At 41.5% G+C, this 18,085-nt stretch overlaps 1 protein-coding gene across 2 annotated transcripts in view; it reads left to right on the forward strand.

The window, feature by feature from the left end:
- The window catches only part of vwa8 (von Willebrand factor A domain containing 8), a 92,972-nt gene that overhangs the window by 45,838 nt on the left and 29,049 nt on the right, over nt 1-18,085 (forward strand). For both annotated transcript variants that reach the window (XM_028436114.1, XM_028436115.1), the window contains 8 exons: nt 6,691-6,810; nt 6,889-6,953; nt 7,730-7,855; nt 7,945-8,042; nt 8,948-9,099; nt 9,956-10,154; nt 10,241-10,322; nt 10,986-11,190. In XM_028436114.1, coding sequence (XP_028291915.1) covers nt 6,691-6,810; nt 6,889-6,953; nt 7,730-7,855; nt 7,945-8,042; nt 8,948-9,099; nt 9,956-10,154; nt 10,241-10,322; nt 10,986-11,190 — 1,047 coding nt within the window. The remainder of the gene's footprint in view (nt 1-6,690; nt 6,811-6,888; nt 6,954-7,729; nt 7,856-7,944; nt 8,043-8,947; nt 9,100-9,955; nt 10,155-10,240; nt 10,323-10,985; nt 11,191-18,085) is intronic.

Below are 18,085 nucleotides of genomic sequence, written 5' to 3' on the forward strand. Positions count from 1 at the left end.
TCTTCTCCAGATTCACCGTTAGACCCAGCATGACCACATGGGCAGGCAACCGGTGCATGTCCCTGGTTACACTCGCCTTGGATGGAGCGCAAACTAGCCAGTCGTTCAGATACGGTAGAATCTTTACCCCACTGGACTGCAAGGGATCCAGGGCCGCCTTCATACAGCAGGTGAACACTCTCGGGGAGAGGGAAAGCCCGAAGGGAAGCACCCTGAGCTGCCATTGAAGGCCTCAATAAGCAAACCTGAGGAAGCGTCGATGGTCTGGGGCAATTGGTACATGAAAGTATGCATCCTTCAAGTCTATTGATGTAAACCACTCTCCCTCTTTGATTGACTAAAGGACTTCCACATTGGTGAGCATGTGGAACGGCAGAACCTTCATGTAACGATTGAGCCCCCGTAGGTCCATAATGGGGCGCAATTCTCCTGCTTTTTTGGGTATGAGGAAGTACGTGGAATAGTAGCCTCTGGGTTGCAGCAGAGGATCTACTGTCTCAATTGCATCCTTCGCCAAGAGGGCAGACAACTCCTGGACCAGTGCTAGAGCTTTTGCTGGGTCATGAATTACCGGCTGGAGATGTGAGGCCGACGTTGGAAGTGCAATCTGTACCCGTGAGTCAGAGTGGCAACCACCCACGGGTCTGATGCACGAGAAGCCCAGTAACCGAGCTGCTGCTGGGAAAAACATCCGATGGCCGGCCTCACTTCCTGGCCCCACGGCTCCGAGGGGGCCTGGAGGGATGGCGTCCAATGTCAAAAACCCGATACTGCCACACAGGTTGGCCAGGTACACGGAATTCCCTGCCAGATCCCTGTTGATTATGGCGGTCACCACCAGACCAATCTCCAGGTGGTGGTCGAGCATTCGGGCCAGCGGTCCAGCGTCTCAACCTCTGGGGAGGGGCACAGCGCGACTGAGGCCTGACAGCTTCTGCCTGGTCTGTCGGGCTTGGACAGTTCGTTCCAGCGCCTCCAGGGCAGCTGATCCAAATAACTGCCCCGCAATTTAAATTGCAACAAATATGAAAGAAGCCAAACTCAGACAAACCTGGGAGAGGGAGTGCGAACGCAGCCGTCACCAGAAGACTGAGCTAACACCGTTAGCACTACACTTAGCAAAGTATTTGCTAGCATCAATATTGGAACAAAGATAGCAGCTGTAGCAATAGACGTACAGATCCAGCTAAGAGCTGAGTGTCAGGAGAGGGGGCGCGTACGCTGCCATCACTAACAAAAGACTCAAGTCTGGTGAAATACCTGCATCAGAAATCCTCAGACAGAGACTATCCCGTCTCAGCCCTTGGAGGGCGAAGTCCGCCGCTCCAATCGATACGGTGAAAGGGCATCCAGCGACGAAAAACACAGTCCCAAGTTAGCAGTAGTTTATCCACCATGCAAGTCGAACTGCACGCGAGAAGAAATGAGGAACAGAGTCACGGGTGACACGGAGAGATATATTACTTCTGGGGCGTCATCCCGAGTCACAGGTGTGACTTTGTTTGTATTATTACTCGAACTGCGCATGCGCGAAGGGAAACCCTCTGGCGGTCAGTAGGGATGAAATAGAAATAGCAGAAAAATATACGGAACGACAAATAAATATATATATATCATAATACACAAAACAACAACACATATGCACACATTTACAGAAAAATATATAAAGTTAAAACAAAAACGGACAAACGACATCAAAAATACAAAACATTTACTCCAACTACACACAATGTCACAACAAAAATGCATAAAACAACAAAAACACACCAGAGGAGAGAAAACACAAAAATAACATTAAAACATACAAAAGACGACGAAAATACACAAAACAACAACAATAATATACCAAATGACACATAGGGCCTATACTAACTAATTAACTTAGCGAGTTGTAATTGAGATTCATAGGACAGCTTCTGTCTGACAGACAATGTTTGGTTAAGTGAAGCTCGCTAATGGAGATAAAACCAGGATATAATTATCTAGCTTCAAACATTATAAAATTATACATACATGTGAACATGATCAGATCTGGTGATTAAAAGTAATGCGTACATTCTTCCAGCCAATAAAGATAATTTTTCTAATAGATTATGGGGTCTATTTTCCCGTCTGGACTTAAGCACAACAGCATGGCGCCCCCCGAGGCAGACGTGTTTGCTCGCTCCGCTCGCGAATGCCGGCTTTTTCTTCTTTTTTGTGTTTTCTTCTTTTTTCACACGACATTGCACAACTGTCGTGCGCTGCTAACATACGATAGACATACTCTACTGAACATTGCAAACTCAAAAAGATCTGAGTTTACTGGATTTTTACCTCCGGAGCTACAACTCATTGTGCGCTCCGGCGGCCACCGCCATCACCACCAGGAAGACCCAGACGCACCGACCTCGACCTCGAGTGAACCAGCTGACCCAAGGAGAGTGCTCCGGAGACGGCGACGTAAGAGAGGCAAGAGGGGAGGACTCCATGCTCGGCTGAAAGCCCGTGCCAACCGACCACCGCTACCCAGCCTCCTGCTTGCTAACGTGCGGTCTCTGGAGAACAAACTGCACGAGCTAAGAGCCAGGATGACAACACACCGGGAAATGAGAGAATGCTGTGCCCTCATTTTCACTGAAACCTGGCTCTCACACAACGTCCCGGAGTCGGCGGTGCAGCTCGAGACTCACTCGGTGCACCGCGGAGACAGGACAGCAGCCTCCGGTAAGAGGAAAGGGGGCGGTGTGTGTGTGTTTATCAACAACGCGTGGTGCGGAGATATACGGACCGTACACAAGCACTGTTCACCGGACGTGGAGTTTTTATTGCTGAGATGCCGTCCCTACTACCTACCAAGGGAATTTACGTCTGTGTTTCTGGCCGCTGTGTACATTCCGCCGCGAGCCAACACTACCGTAGCGCTCGGTAAACTGCACGACGTCATCAGCGAACTCGAGACGGCACATCCCGATGCCGTTTTGATTGCCGCCGGCGACTTCAACCACTGCAACTTACGGTCTGTATTTCCCAAATATTACCAGCATGTGGACATTCCCACCCGTGAGAAAAACACCCTGGATCATGTTTACACCAACATACGTGGGGCATACAGGGCTGCACCCCGCCCCCACTTCGGACAATCGGACCACATCTCTTTGTTCCTGTATCCGGCCTACAGACAAAGACTGAAGCACTCACCCCCGATCACCAAACAGGTTAAGCTCTGGACCCCAGAGACTGAGGACACATTGCAGGACTGTTTTGCTAGGACAGACTGGGATGTGTTTAGAGCTGCAGCCACACTGGAGGACTCTTCTGTCAACGTACAGGACTATGCTGAGTACGTGACTGGGTACATTAGCACTTGTGTCAACAACATCGTACCCACTGCACAAGTCAAGAAGTTTCCCAACCAGAAGCCCTGGATAAACAGTCAGGTACGACACATGCTGCGTGCTCGCTCTGCTGCATACACATCTGGCAATGAGAGTGAGTACAAAACTGCAAAGTACGGACTGAGGAAGGCCATCACAGCGGCCAAGAAGCAGTACAGAGAGAAGCTGGATGACTTCTACTCCACTGCTGACTCTGGGCGGATGTGGCAAGGCCTGCAGCACATCACTGACTACAGGACCAGCTCCAGCACCACCAGCACCTCAGACAGCCTGCCAGATGACCTCAACACTTTCTACGCACGCTTTGAGATCTCCAACCCCAGCACAGAGAGGAGGCATCTACTTAACCCCCAACCGCCCTCCCACCCCCCACTGGTCGTCTCATCAGCCGAGGTACGCACGGTCCTGAGGAGGATAAACCCCCGCAAAGCAGCAGGACCAGACAACATTCCTGGGCGGGCCCTCAGAGCATGCACCAACGAGCTGACAGACGTGCTCACCTCCATCTTCAACCTTTCCCTCAGTCAGAGCACCGTCCCCTCCTGCTTCAAGACCACCACCATCGTCCCCCTCCCCAAGAAGAGCCCCCCCACCTGCCTGAATGACTACAGGCCAGTAGCACTCACTCCAATCATTATGAAGTGCTTTGAGAGGGTGGTGCTGACCCACATTCGGAGCAGCATACCGGACACACTGGACCCCCTGCAGTATGCCTACCGTCCCAACAGGTCCACCTCGGACGCCATTGCTGCTGCCATTCACTTCTCCCTCTCCCACCTGGAAAATAAAGACTCCTACATCAGGATGCTCTTTATAGACTACAGCTCTGCCTTCAACACGGTCATCCCCCACAAACTCACCCACAAACTGTTTTCCCTTGGACTCCACCCCTCCCTCTGTGACTGGCTCCAGGACTTTCTTACTGGCAGGCCCCAGTCTGTCAGGATTGGGTCCAGGACTTCAGCCAGCCTTATCACGAACATTGGCACTCCTCAGGGTTGTGTCCTCAGCCCCATCCTCTACACCCTCTTCACCCACGACTGTGTCGCCTCCCACAAGGACAACACCATCCTGAAGTTTGCGGACGACACCGCAGTGATAGGACGTATCACTGGCGGAGACGAAGCGGCCTACAGGGGGGAGGTGTCCAGTCTGGTGACATGGTGTGAAGACAACAACCTCACCCTCAACACGGAAAAGACGAAGGAGCTGATAGTGGACATGAGGAAGGAGAGGCGTCCTCATCAGCCACTGTCTATCCAGGAGCTGGAAGTGGAAAGGGTGAGCAGTTTCAAATATCTTGGGGTCCACATCAGAGACGACCTCACCTGGACCCTCAACACCACACAGCTGGTGAAGAAAGCTCAACAGCGGCTGTACTTCCTGAGGAGGCTGAGGAAATTTGGGATGTCCTCAAAGATCCTCAGCAACTTCTACAGCTGCATTGTTGAGCCCATCCTGACCAGCTGCATCACCGTGTGGTACGGCAACACCACTGTCATGGACCGCAAACGCTTGCAGAGAGTAGTGAAGACTGCTACGAAGATCACCAGGTCTCCTCTGCCCTCTCTGCAGAGCATCTACAAGCGCAGAGTCCACAGGAGAGCTGCCGCCATCATCAAGGACTCCACTCACCCCCAACACGGACTGTTCACACTTCTACCCTCAGGCCGGAGGTACAGAAGTGTGAAATGCAGGACCAGCAGACTCAAAAACTCCTTCTTCCCCTCGGCCATTAGACTCCTAAATAAGTGATTGGAGTCTAATGAACTATTCATTCACCCCCCCCCCCCCCCCCTTCTCCACTGTACTTTGCACACCACCTGCATTCGTACTTTAGATGCGCCCATGCACAGCTAACACCATGTCTCTCTATTATGAAACAGCTTTTTTGCACATACCATTGTATATATCACCTCTCCTCTGTATAGCTAATATATTTGTATTTTTAATTGTACAGGTGTTTTGTATTTAATGTTCAGGTTTTTTTGTTGAATAACAGTGTTGCATGCCACTGTTATTTATTATAGTTCTTTTATCTCGATTTAGTCCTTTATTATTTATTCCTTTATTACGTAGGCATTCACTGGCGGTCGGCAAAGCAAGAATTTCATTGTACAGGGAAACGTGTTTCTAACTGTACAGATGACAATAAACACTTTGACTTGAAGTGCTTTTTTGCACGCTTCTCTCCTCTTCGTATTCTCCGGTCCAGGCTGCTGACACGCCCATCGCGCGTAAGGAGCCAAAAAGTGCGTATGTGTGATTGAAGGCGGGCTGAAGGAAAGGAGGCGGTGATGTCATTGTTTTTTGGGCTGTCTAGAAATCAGGGGAACCTGGAGTTTTCCCAATGATTGTAAATGTCATTGAAATCCGTGAAAATGATAAAGTTAATTTTTAATTTGAAACACCTTCATTGAAAAACAATGTAACAGGTTGATTTGATCAGATCATTGATCAGATTATTGCAGTGTGACTGAGTCACAGTTAAAATCTATTTCCTTGATCATCACCACCTACATCATAATCATCATCATCATTATCGCTGTAAAGCGTGACTGAGTTAGATGAGCTGGAGATATGAGGAAATAACGTGGCCACAGAGCGTCCTGCTTTAATACAGAGGGATGTTTGCAGTGAAACAGAACTATTGGCTTCTTTAATACACAGTTTTAAATATAAAGTTTAAAATGACCTGAGCTGAGCCTCATTAAAATATGTGTGGGAACAGTTTGTGGTCCATCCTCATCCTCATATGACAGCTTGTTTCACTCTGTAGTGGATCAAACTGTGACTTTACGTTGGCCATAGTATGAAAATAGCTGAATCACTGTGACCAATGTGGACAGAAGTCTGCATCTGTCAGAGTTTTAATTAATCGCGCAGCAGCAGCAGCTGAGTGATCACAGCTGCTGCTGCATGACACATGAGTCCGTGTGGCTTCAAATGTAACTAAGTCCATATTTCTAGTGCAATATAATGTTTCACCTTATCTGGGCGCTGCACTTACTTCAGGGTTAGAAGCACGTAAGAGGAAAAGGACTTATGCACACTGGAGAATGCGCGTAAAGCCAGATTTGAATGCGAACACCTACATTTCAGGGCTGCTCCACCCACAGTGCGTAACTGGGATGAAGGCGTGCAGCGACTGACTTAGTACAGGGGGAGAACAGCACACAGCCAAAAACAGCTTATGCAAATGGGAGAATAGAGCCCTATCTGAATTAGAAGCAGGGGATTTGTAACATTGTTGTAATTAGTTTAATGTAGTATTATGGTGAATTTCAGTGCTTTTCCATTCTTTCTGTGTCAGGGTAACACAGTGCTGCACTTGGACCTGGAGACGGGCGCCGTACGGCGACTCCTTCTTTCTCCAGACGTGGATCCGCCCTCGACTCGAGCCTCCAACTGGTGGAACAGCAAAGAGCAACAGGTCAGAGGTTTAGGGAAAACTTGAGTTATAAGGATGAAGCGAGTAGAAAAGTGACTGAACGTTCCGTTTTCTCTGCAGGGAGTTCATAAAATGTGCCGAGAGTTTTCTCATAAAAACTGGCTTCTGTTCTACAAGGAGGATGGGTGAGCTGGTCACACAGGGATCCTCAACTCATGGGTCGGGACCCAAAAGTAGCTTGTTTTTTTTTTCCATGTTACTGTGAAAAAAACAAAACACTTTTACTGTAGTTTTATTTTGAAGGGGAATTGTTCTATTATAAACTGATGCCTCTCAGTGCAGTTGGTAGTTTATTTTTCTCCTTTTTTCTTTTTAATAATTTGAGTAACGAGAAGTTTTATATTTTTCCTTTTTTTTTTCTTTTAGCTCTTGGATAAAACCTGGATCCTACATTTTGATTTTAAAAGTTCCTTTATGTTTTAGACCAAACTTCAGCTTTTTGGTGTTATTGTTTAAAGGATTGGAAAAAAGATTGATTAACTATATATCGCAATTTTTTATTTTTGCCGATATTGAAAATCTGTATTTCTCCCCAGAATTTTTTATTTTTATTTTTCAATTACGAAGCTTTTTTTTGTTACTATTGAATTGCAATATATATCGAATCAGGACCCAATTATCGTTAAAAAAAAAAATTTAACTGTGACAAGACAAAAGCGTATCGTGCAGCTCTATTATTGTTACAGTAAATAGTTGGGGGTTTTTTTACGTTATCGAGTTGTAATATTCTGTTCTCTTATCAAAATGTGAATTATTTTAGCAATTATAATTTTGAGACTTAACCATTGTTCTTGATTTGGGTCATTTATTTAAATTTTTTGCTCCTAAGGGATGATATTAAATCCTGAAACCCGACTCCTGTTGCTAATCCCAGTCTGATGTTCATGTTGTGTTTCTGCAGCAACCAGCTGGAGGTCCTGGACGTACTGGAGGGCCGGGTTCACTCCATCTCTCTTCCCATCAACCTGAAAAGTGTTTTCCTAGTGGCAGAGGATCGCTGGCTGTTGGTGGAGAGCAACACCAATAAGTGAGAGATTGTTCTCATTCCCACCTTCTCTTTTCACATCCTTTTTAAAAAAAAAACAAAAAAACTTTCATTTGATTTTCTTTGAGCAGGAAGTTCCTGCTGACCAAGCCCATGCACATGACTGCGGATGACTCTGGTGTGTGTCAGCTTCACAGCGTCGATGAGGACTCAGCTGGAGCCGGGTCAGGTATGGACTCTCTGAACCAGGACTTACTGTAGTCTGAAACACAAGCAGATCAGATCATTATTGATGAATGGACCAACAGGGAAATAAGGTTTCAGAGGCATTAGTAGTTTCCAAATCATTTACTAACCTCAAAGATAAGAATGATTCATGTTGTGCACACTTTCAACCAGTGTTACTCAAATGGGGTACGTGTACCCCTAGTGGTACGCGATGGCACTACAGGGGGTACTTGAGAGAGTGAGAGAGAGAGAGAGTGGAAAATTAACAAATGAAAGCATTAATATTTATATCTCAAAAAAATATGGGCTTTTGTAATGTTTTCTTTTAGTTAAAAATGACAATCATAATAATAATAATAATGAAAATGATTTTAATTAGAACGTGAACTGAAAATATAAAGGAGATGACCAGAAATGATAAAAACTATAGAAATAAATGCTTTCAGGAGCGACTAAATCTGGATTTTTCAACCCTTAAGTTTAAATGGGGTCACCTGGGATATATTATAAATTGCATTGAAAAGATATATATTTTTAGATATTATTGCTTTTTTAATCTTAAACAACTGTATTGTGTGTTTTCACTTTCTCAAATATAAAAATAGTTCAAATAAAATGCAGTATAAGAAAATAAGAAAACGGAAGAAAAATACAGTTTTAGTTTGTGCTCCAATCCTGGATACATTGTATTTGTTACACAGTATAACAAACATGATCTAAAACTAATTCTATAAAACAATTATTTAGGGTCGCCAGAAAATACTTGGATTCATAAATAAGAGAAAGGGGGTACCTGAACTAAAAAGTGTGACTACCACTGCTTTAAACAGTAAATGGTGGTAACTTAGTGATTTTATTCATTCATTACATGTTTTTCTTCCTCTTCCCACCTGCTCTCCATCTCAGCCGAGGCGTCGATTCCTCAAATGTTGTCATGTGACCAGCTTCCCAGTGAGAATCTCAGTGCTGCTCTGAACCAGAAGATCGTTTCTCCAAACCGCCTCCTGACCGACTCTGGATCCTTCGCCAGGATCGTGGTGGGATTCCCTGACCTCATGGTGAGGGTTAGGAATGAAATGCTGCTGTTGATTGATTATCAGATCCCTCTCACTCGCTCTGTTTTTATCAAAAATAATGTCACCATTTAGAAAATCAGATCAAAGGGTTTTTTGTCATTTTGTATATGTTTCTCTGGTTTTGTGTTATTTTGAGTAATTCTGTGTTTTTGGAGTGTATTCGTTATAATTGTATGTTTTAGGAGTTATTCTTGTTTTTTTGTGTGTTTTTGGAGGCATTTTCTAAAATTTTGGGCCCATTCTGTGCATTTTTGTTGTCTTTTCATGTTTTTAGAGTGATTTTTGCGTATTTTTGGTGTTGTTATATGTGGTTTTGTTCATTTTTGGATCCATTCTTCGCATTTTTGTCCGCGTTTTGTGTTTTTCGAGTCATTTTTGGTGGTGTTATGTGTATTTTTGATGTTATTCTGTGTTTTTATTTTGTGCATTTTTGTCCTCATTTCGTGTTTTTAGAGTCTTTTTTGTGGCATTGTGTGTTTTTTGTAATTTTGTGCATTTTTGGAGTAATTCTGTGCATTTTTGTCCTCATTTTGTCTTTTTGTACTCATTTTAGTGTAGTTCTTATGTTGCTGTATGTGTTTTTGTTGTCATTTTGTGTTTTTGGAGGCATTTAGTGCGTTTTTGGAGTCATTCTGTGCATTTTCTTTGTAATTTTGGGTTTTCGGAGCAATTAATGTGTATTTTTGGTGTTGTTTTGTTTGTTTTAGTTAACATTTTGAGTTTTTGAAGTTTTGGAAATTGGAACCAGGGCCACTTTTGGACCGCAGACCAGGAGTTGCACATGTCTGACCTACATACTGACAGTCTACCTTCTGGTGTGTGTATAATTTGTCTCCAGTCTCCCAGTGAGGTGCACAGCTTCGTGCGCGGTGTTGACCTCACAAAAATGAAGACCAATCAGAGCGGAGCTAACATGTTCTTTAAGGGCAACCTTCAGCCGGCGCGGAGGGAGAACTGCGTCGCTTTGCTCTCGGCCAATCAGGTGGTCCGAGCGCTTCCGCCCACCAAGGTGCCGCTGAAGGAGGTCTACCCCAAAGGTCAGAGGTCACACAGCTGAACATCATTTACAGAGTGATTAAAGGTTAGATCAATGAACACAGACGCTGTTTTCTGATTGGCTCAGACGTCACTCCACCATTGGCCGCCGCCTACCTGGAAGTGAGCGACCTGAACTCCAAGAAAGTCAAATACATCCCCGTGCCCAGGTAAACAACAACAACATACAAACAAACGAGTGTATAAACTATTTTTAAATAGATGTACACATCAACAAACAAAATAAACTGTAATTATTAAAGGTCAATATTATCAAGTATGCAAACAATTAAAAAGAAAAAGGCAAACAAACAAATAGATGATTTAAAAGGTTAAATATTACCAAATACATAAATGAATTAATTAATAAATAAACTGTTATTGAAAGAAGTTAAACATCACCAGATAAAAAATAAATAAATATTGTTACATACAGTACATTCATAAACTGATCTTATAAAGTGTGTTTGTAAATAAATAAACAAATGAATTGATAGATATATTTAATTTAAACTAATTTAACAGATCTGTTGAAGACAGAGGAATAAATGCATTGATAAATACATAAAGAGTGAAAAAAAGACTGTATACAAAATATTAAGATTGATTTCAGATTTTTACAGGCATGTTCATTCAAAAATACAGTTTATACACTATTACATACTGTAAGACAATATTCAAGTACAGATTGTGTTAAAAAAGAAGCAATGTTAGAATGACAAATGTCCTTTCTGTTATCATATTTCGTTTGACTTGTTTTAATCTGCAAAAAGGATTTATTGTAATACTTGTACACATTTTCTCTCTCTGTGTGTGTTTGTGTGCGTGTGTAGGTCTCAGACTGTGTCGCCCTACACTAACTGGATGTCCAAAGTGTCTGAGTCAGACGTGCTGCTGGCACCTCTGGGTTCTGGGGGCGTGGTCACAGTGGATATGGGCGGCTACGTTCGCCTGTGGGAAACAGGGTTGGACAACCTGCAGCGTTCCCTGATGGAATGGAGGAATATGATTGGCTCAGAGGACGGCAGACCTGTACAGGTAGAGCAACCATTGAGCTGCAAATCAATTACTGTAAATAAATTAATCATATTAGTAACAGCACACATGACAATGCAATAATCACACAGACGTCACATGGAACCTGTTATTTATACATGTATTATGTATTAAAGTCAGGATAATATAAATACACTGTAAAATTATTCATTCTACTTTAATTATTATTTATTGATTTCCTTCCATTTTACTATTGTCATTGTGCATCATTAAATCCCCCCAAATTACATTTAAAAATGTGTTTGTAATGTAAAACCATGTGAAAAAGTTTAAGTGGTGTGAATATGTTTGCAAGTACCTGTAATTATAATACCCAGCATACTGTACATATTCAGAATACTGAAAACAAGCTGAAACAAGACACAAATCTACTTCCTGAAATGTTATTTGAATTTTTGCGCTTAGATAAGTGGAAACTAGGGTCTGGAAAAAGTATGAATTTTTAAATTTTAAATGTGTAGGAACTCAATGATATAATTTGCAGAACAAACATATCACAAAAAAATCTCTTGCTTTTCTTCTGAACTTGTGTTTACTGTATTGTGCCCGCCTGAAGCATATGTGTCAAACTCAAGGCCCGGGGGCCCAATCCGGCCCTTTAGAGCATCAAATTTGCCCCGCTTGAGAAAGTTAAAATGATAGAAAAAACATGAAACATTTTGTAATTTACCAACTAATTCAGTTGTAGAGATCTCAGCCCCTACAAATACAAAAAATTATTAAAATTCACAATATTTGTAGAGCTTTTCAGTTTCAGTTCTTATATCACATGATAGCAGTCATTTTTATTCTCAAATTGTTGAACGAACTCTTGCTTTTTTCAAAATCTCCAAATTATTCCACCAAATGTCCCCAAATTCTTAAAATCAGGGAAATTTAAGTGAAGATGTTGCAGGGACTGATATAGTCTTACTCTGTCACGTGGTAGTGCAAACCAGGGGACATTGATTTCGAATTTGCTCTTTTTCCCACCTAAAATCTGTGGCCCACTTAAGCTCAAACTGGTCTGTATTTGGCCCCTAAACTAAACTTTAATTTAGTATTTTGTCAAACACTATTTCTGTTTGTAGCTCGTCATTTTTCATGGAGCAATTGTGTGAGATGTATTTTACTGGTTTCTAAAGAAATTGATGGCTATGCAGTGTTTTTCACACCACCAGGGGGCAGTACAGCTTCACAAACCACAGCTCTGTCAGCGCTCACTCACTGTGTCCAAAACATTCCCATTCAGAGCAGAAAGTTTCCAGGCTCTGGCTTTTAAAAGCTGCAGTCGGACGTAGATCTGTGTGAAAGAGGAGGCTTTGTGCTTATGGCGCAACAGCTTTGGGGTCAGAAGATCCGGACCGGAGCACTGAGGACGCTTTGTGCACTCGCCCACATGTGCACAGAGGCTGAGGAATGCTTTAGATCCAGAAGGTCCATCTGTCGCTGGTCCTTCTCTCACCATAGGAACACTGTATTGATCTGTGATGGAACAGTAGTGCAGTGGATACATCAGTTTAGATAGAGTTCATATTATACACACACACACACACACACACACACACCTCCTCCTGTAGGTCACACCTGTGCAGACAGCAGCTCCACTGTATAATGTGCGTGTGCATGAGTTGTTTACACACTTCATACCTGTGTGAACATGGACACACACATATATATCAAATATTTACATTCATAGAATACTGTAGAATAGGGTGGCGGGAAAAATCGATTCATATATGAATCGCGATTCTAATCATCCACAATTCTGAATCAAATCATAAACTTCAAAAATTGTTTTTTTTTTCTTTATTTATTTTTTTTTATTGCAAGTCCGACAATACAAGTAGAAACACAAAACCAAAACAACAACAACAAAAACAGACAAAGTACAGGACGAAAGCAGTTATATATATAATTCCTGTAGCGTTGAGACTTACTTCTGTATTTATGTAAGTTATTTCTTGTACCGTAAGTAAGTTTTTATTTGTTTAGCATGAATGTTACCTTTTGTCTTAAGTTTGCCTTTGTGCGATTACATCATTGGAATCAGTTTATTTAAAATTATCTTCTACAACTGTATTGTTTTGATGCCATAATTTGCCTTAAGACACTATGCATTATATCAATATTTGAATCAAGAATGGATTTTGAATCAAATCGTGACGAGGGCTGCACGATTTTGACGAAAAACCTAAATGCGATTTTTCTGACAGATATTGCGATTTTCGATTTTTGAAAAATATTTTATACATTTCAATACATAGACGTTTTTTTTTTCCAAATTCTGTTTTCTACATTTTTTTTTAATTAATTTTTTTGTTTAGAAATATTAATCAATTTTGTTTCAGAAAATATTAGTTTTTAACTCCTGTGAGGTAACAAAATAAAAAAACCATAATTAAACAAAAATGTTTGTAAGATACAATTAAAAGAATGATATAAGTTGTACTGTGGGGAAACAAAATAAATACGAATAAAAAAAGAAAACTAAACAAAATTGTATGTCAAAAATTGTTGTGAAATGGATTATTCTGACTGCTCATTTTTAATTATTCATGTCAAATAAAGATGTCAGAGAGCAGCATTAATGTAACCCACCCTCAGAGATCAATGGTTTACTGAATCTGATCAGGTTTATTGATTAGGTTTTAATCAACCTAATTTAAATGATCCTGATGACATCATTTCAGACCGTATTGATTAAACAAAAATAAATGTGCAAGACACATCATGTGTAAGAAGTGTTTTTTCACCACTAGGGGCTGGAATATTTGTCAGTATCAGAAGTTGTCATTAATCTACAATGTTTCAGACTCTACAATCCCTGGTATTGATGGTCTCGTCCACAACCACAGAACAACTTTATCCACAGATCTTCTGTGTAAACGCTCTGAGCAGGTGAATGGTAAATGGTAAAATGGACTTGATTTTATATAGCGCTTTATCACCACACTGAAGCAGTCTCAAAGCGCTTTACACATCAGCTCATTCACCCAATCACTCTCACGTTCACACACCAGTGGGACAGGACTGCCATGCAAGGCGCTCGTCAACCACTGGGAGCAACTTAGGATTCAGTGTCTTGCCCAAGGACACTTCGACACATAGTCAGGTACTGGGATCGAACCCCCAACCTCTCGATCAGAAGACGACCCAGTACCACCTGAGCCACGGTCGCCACGGAAGCTGATTAAAGCTGAGTCATGTTTTCACAGAGCACAGCAGCGCTACATGAGAAACAGACGGAGCTTCACAGACACCTTAAAGTTAAACGGGCACTGGTCTGCTCTGATTTAGGAGTCCGTGATGATTTGCGTAGTTTGTTGCCAGGTTAGACAGTGTTTAGGTGGTGTTGGAAGCATCCAGGATGAGAGTGGGAAGGACATAAAAAATGTCCTTTGCCTCACGGCGACGCCGATTAAACCCGATTCTGTCCATTTCCGCGTTCAGTAGTAGATTCCGTTTTCATCGCTTGATTCCATGATTCCGTTAACGTGGATTTTATATGGCCCTAGTGTAGTTGTTAGAGCACTCAGAGACTCGCTGTAGCAAAAAAGAACAAAAAGGGACTCGCTGTAGCGCATACAAGCTTGTGTTCTGTAACCATCTCTGATTGGCCAGCAGCCCAGAAAGGTGGTTCTGTGCATTTCTGATTGGTGAACATGTATATCACTCAAATGATGAAGACGGAAGAAAAAACCTCCAGCGTCTGAGGTTACGTTATGGCAGTAGTGAAAACCTTAATATCAATGTGAGCCTTAATTGTGACCCTAAGAATCAAATCGTGAGAAACCCAAATATTCACATCCCTACTGTAGAATGTTGGATGTTTTGACCAACTATTGACACTCTGAGCTAACATTGAAGCACAGATACAGGAGGAGAGTTCTTGTGTAATTTATTAGGATGTTGGAAAGCTCTGTGATCCAGTATACATCCTGGACTGGGAGTTTCTTGAAGTATTTTATTCATTTAACACCACTAATGATTGTGTTTATTCCCACTGGGAATATAGGATTGTGTGCAATCCACTGTAGTCTATTCCTCTGGTTAGACTGGTCTCAATGCCACATCTTGAGATTTTCCATCAAGACCAGTATAGACCAGCACTGATCTGCTGTTCTTCAACTTAATTAATGTGATAAGATGATGAGAAATCTTTACCAGTGCTTTATGTGTCAGAACCTGCCAACACTGGCATAGCAGTCCATTTTATTTCTAGTCAGAACTTTTTCTAAATACTTAGTTTAGGCCTCATTCACCTGACAAACAGAATAGAATAGAAAAGACCTTTATTGAGGGGGAATTCACACATTGCGCAGCAGCACAAGAGAATAGCAGACAGTAAATAAATACCAACATAGGGTAATAGTTCAAATATACAACTGTGGGACAGACATAAATTAGAAATAAAAATCAAAACACAACAACAACAACTGCATAAAAACACACAACAAATGTGCAAATGAAGGAATATGGTTGTTTTAAGATATTTAAAACCAAGTGACAAACCATGTTCAACATGTCATGGTTTTAAAAAAAATAGATTTTTATAGTGTTGACGTGGTCTCAACTTGTCTCAGTTTTGGTCTTGACTCCCAAATGTCTTGGTCTTCTCTTAGTCTCGGTTCATTCTGGTCTTGAGTGAAACACTAACCCACTGGTCTTTGTCTTTCTGCTGGACTCCTTTGAGGTGTTCGATTGTTGCTAATGTTGTTTTGGAAATCAACAGAATCGTTTGTGTGTTTTCTTAGAATGAATAATAATTATCCGTCTGATGATATATCAGACAATAATGTAAATTTTAATAAAATGGTAAAAATATTCTAATTCAGTTTTAACCAATAAGTTGAACGGATAACATTGCCGAGCCCCATTACCTTTTGACCCTGCTAACGTCACTGTTATGGAGTCTCAGAGGAACACGGCACATTTACTATATGATTAAAGAAAAGAGAGGGAAGTGTTACACCTGAGTAAAGTGGAAGGCAAGGGAAAGGGAGTTAGGGTGTGACACTAAAAGGAAGAAATGGAGCAAGGCCCTTTTGGTCATGCTGAAAGTCTAATGCACATAAGTCAAAATCAAGGCCTGGGAGTCAAATCCAGCCTTTTAGATCATCCAATTCAGCCTGCAGGAGAGACTAAAAATAACAAAACATAAACCATTGTGTATAGATTTACATCTGATTCAGTTGTGCATATCTCAGTCCCTCCAAATACACAAATTCAATGAAACTCAACAATATTTGCGGGACCTCAAGGTTTACCTGTGCTTATATCACATAATGGCATTCATTTTTCATCTGAAATTGCTGAAAGAAATTTAAATTTTTTTCCAAAAATCTTTTGAGTTTCTTCAAATTATTCCACATATTAAACAAGAATTGTGAATACTTGGAAGTGCAAACAAGGGCACAATAATGTTCAAATTGCTAGTTTTCTTCGCTCATAATCTGTTTGATTAAAACTGGTTGGTTTTCGGCCCCTGAACTAAAATTGGTTTGACATCCCTGAATGTAAGTCTTCAGGTTTCTTTAACCCTTACCTGAAAAGATGCCACGCCGTGATGTGAGGAATATGAAACAGCTGCTGAAGAATACGTTTTACAGTTTGAAAAACTTTGTTTCAGGTTTTGTCTTTTTATTTTTCATCCATCACGGAAGAAGCTACCGTATTTTTTGGACTATAAGGCGCACTTAAATTCCTGTAATTTTCTCAAAAATCGACAGTGTGCCTTATAATCAGGTGTGCCTTATGTATGAAATTAATATGTCAAAATGTTTTAGTACAACTTTGGTAAACTATGAAGCTGCACCGCTTGACTTATCTGACTATTTTGTTTCACTTAATGAGCCTTAATAATAATAATAATAATGCGCCTTATGTATGAAAATAGACCCAGTCAGACCCATTCATTGATAGTGCGCCTTATAGTCCGTTGCGCCTTGTAGTCTGAAAAATACGGTATTCTTAAAATTAGGGATCGACCGATATGGACTTTTTTAGGGCTGATACTAATATATTCTTACTTTTTTTCCTGACGATTTTCGTGAGCCGATATTTTGAGCCGATACTACTTTGGCTCCCTCAATTTACATCATAAAAATGACACAATGATGATGACAAAAGCTACGAATCTCAATTTTTAAAAAAGAAATCAACAAATGTGAGGTAGAATGACAAGTAAAAAATATTTTACAAATATTAAAAACAAGTGATGTAGAATAAGTACAAAATATTTTGCAAATATTAAAAACAGGTGATGTAGAACAAGTAAAAAATATTTCTGCTTTCTGTAAATAATGTGGATCAGCGAATTCAGCAGCCCACATCGGCCGATGCTGATACACGTAAATAAACACAAAAATCAGCCGATATTATTGTCTGGCCGATGTATTGGTCTATCACTACTTAAAATGTTTACAAGGAATATGAAATGGCCCCGGCACAGATTGTAAGAAAAAGTCATAAAAATGGGAGACATTTTTTTTGTATACGTCTGCTGTGTTAGCATGCAGCGCGAATGCTAATCCTTCGTCGTTTGTTCCATTACAAACCTGTTGAGATCATCAGCATCCATCAGTCAGCGCTTGTCTACTCTGCTCCACCCTATCAGACAACGTGTGCACCTGTATATCAGCCTGTCACTGTTGTAATTGGCCTCCTGCCATATCGTGCCCCTCCCTCTTAGGCTCCGCCACCCGTTCATGTGCAGGTTTGCACTTGTCACCCCTCCGAGCGCGTGCAGTGAGTCCTCATAAACAGGACTCTGCAGCTGACAACGGACGAGGTGCCTGATGCTCTACTTAACGTGTCCTCACCTCCTTCAATGATGGAAACACAAAGACTTCCAACATTCCTGTACAGGCGTGACTTAATGCCAACACACACATGC

The sequence above is a fragment of the Gouania willdenowi genome, chromosome 21 (assembly GCF_900634775.1).
Source record: "Gouania willdenowi chromosome 21, fGouWil2.1, whole genome shotgun sequence".
NCBI classification, from domain to species: domain Eukaryota; kingdom Metazoa; phylum Chordata; class Actinopteri; order Blenniiformes; family Gobiesocidae; genus Gouania; species Gouania willdenowi.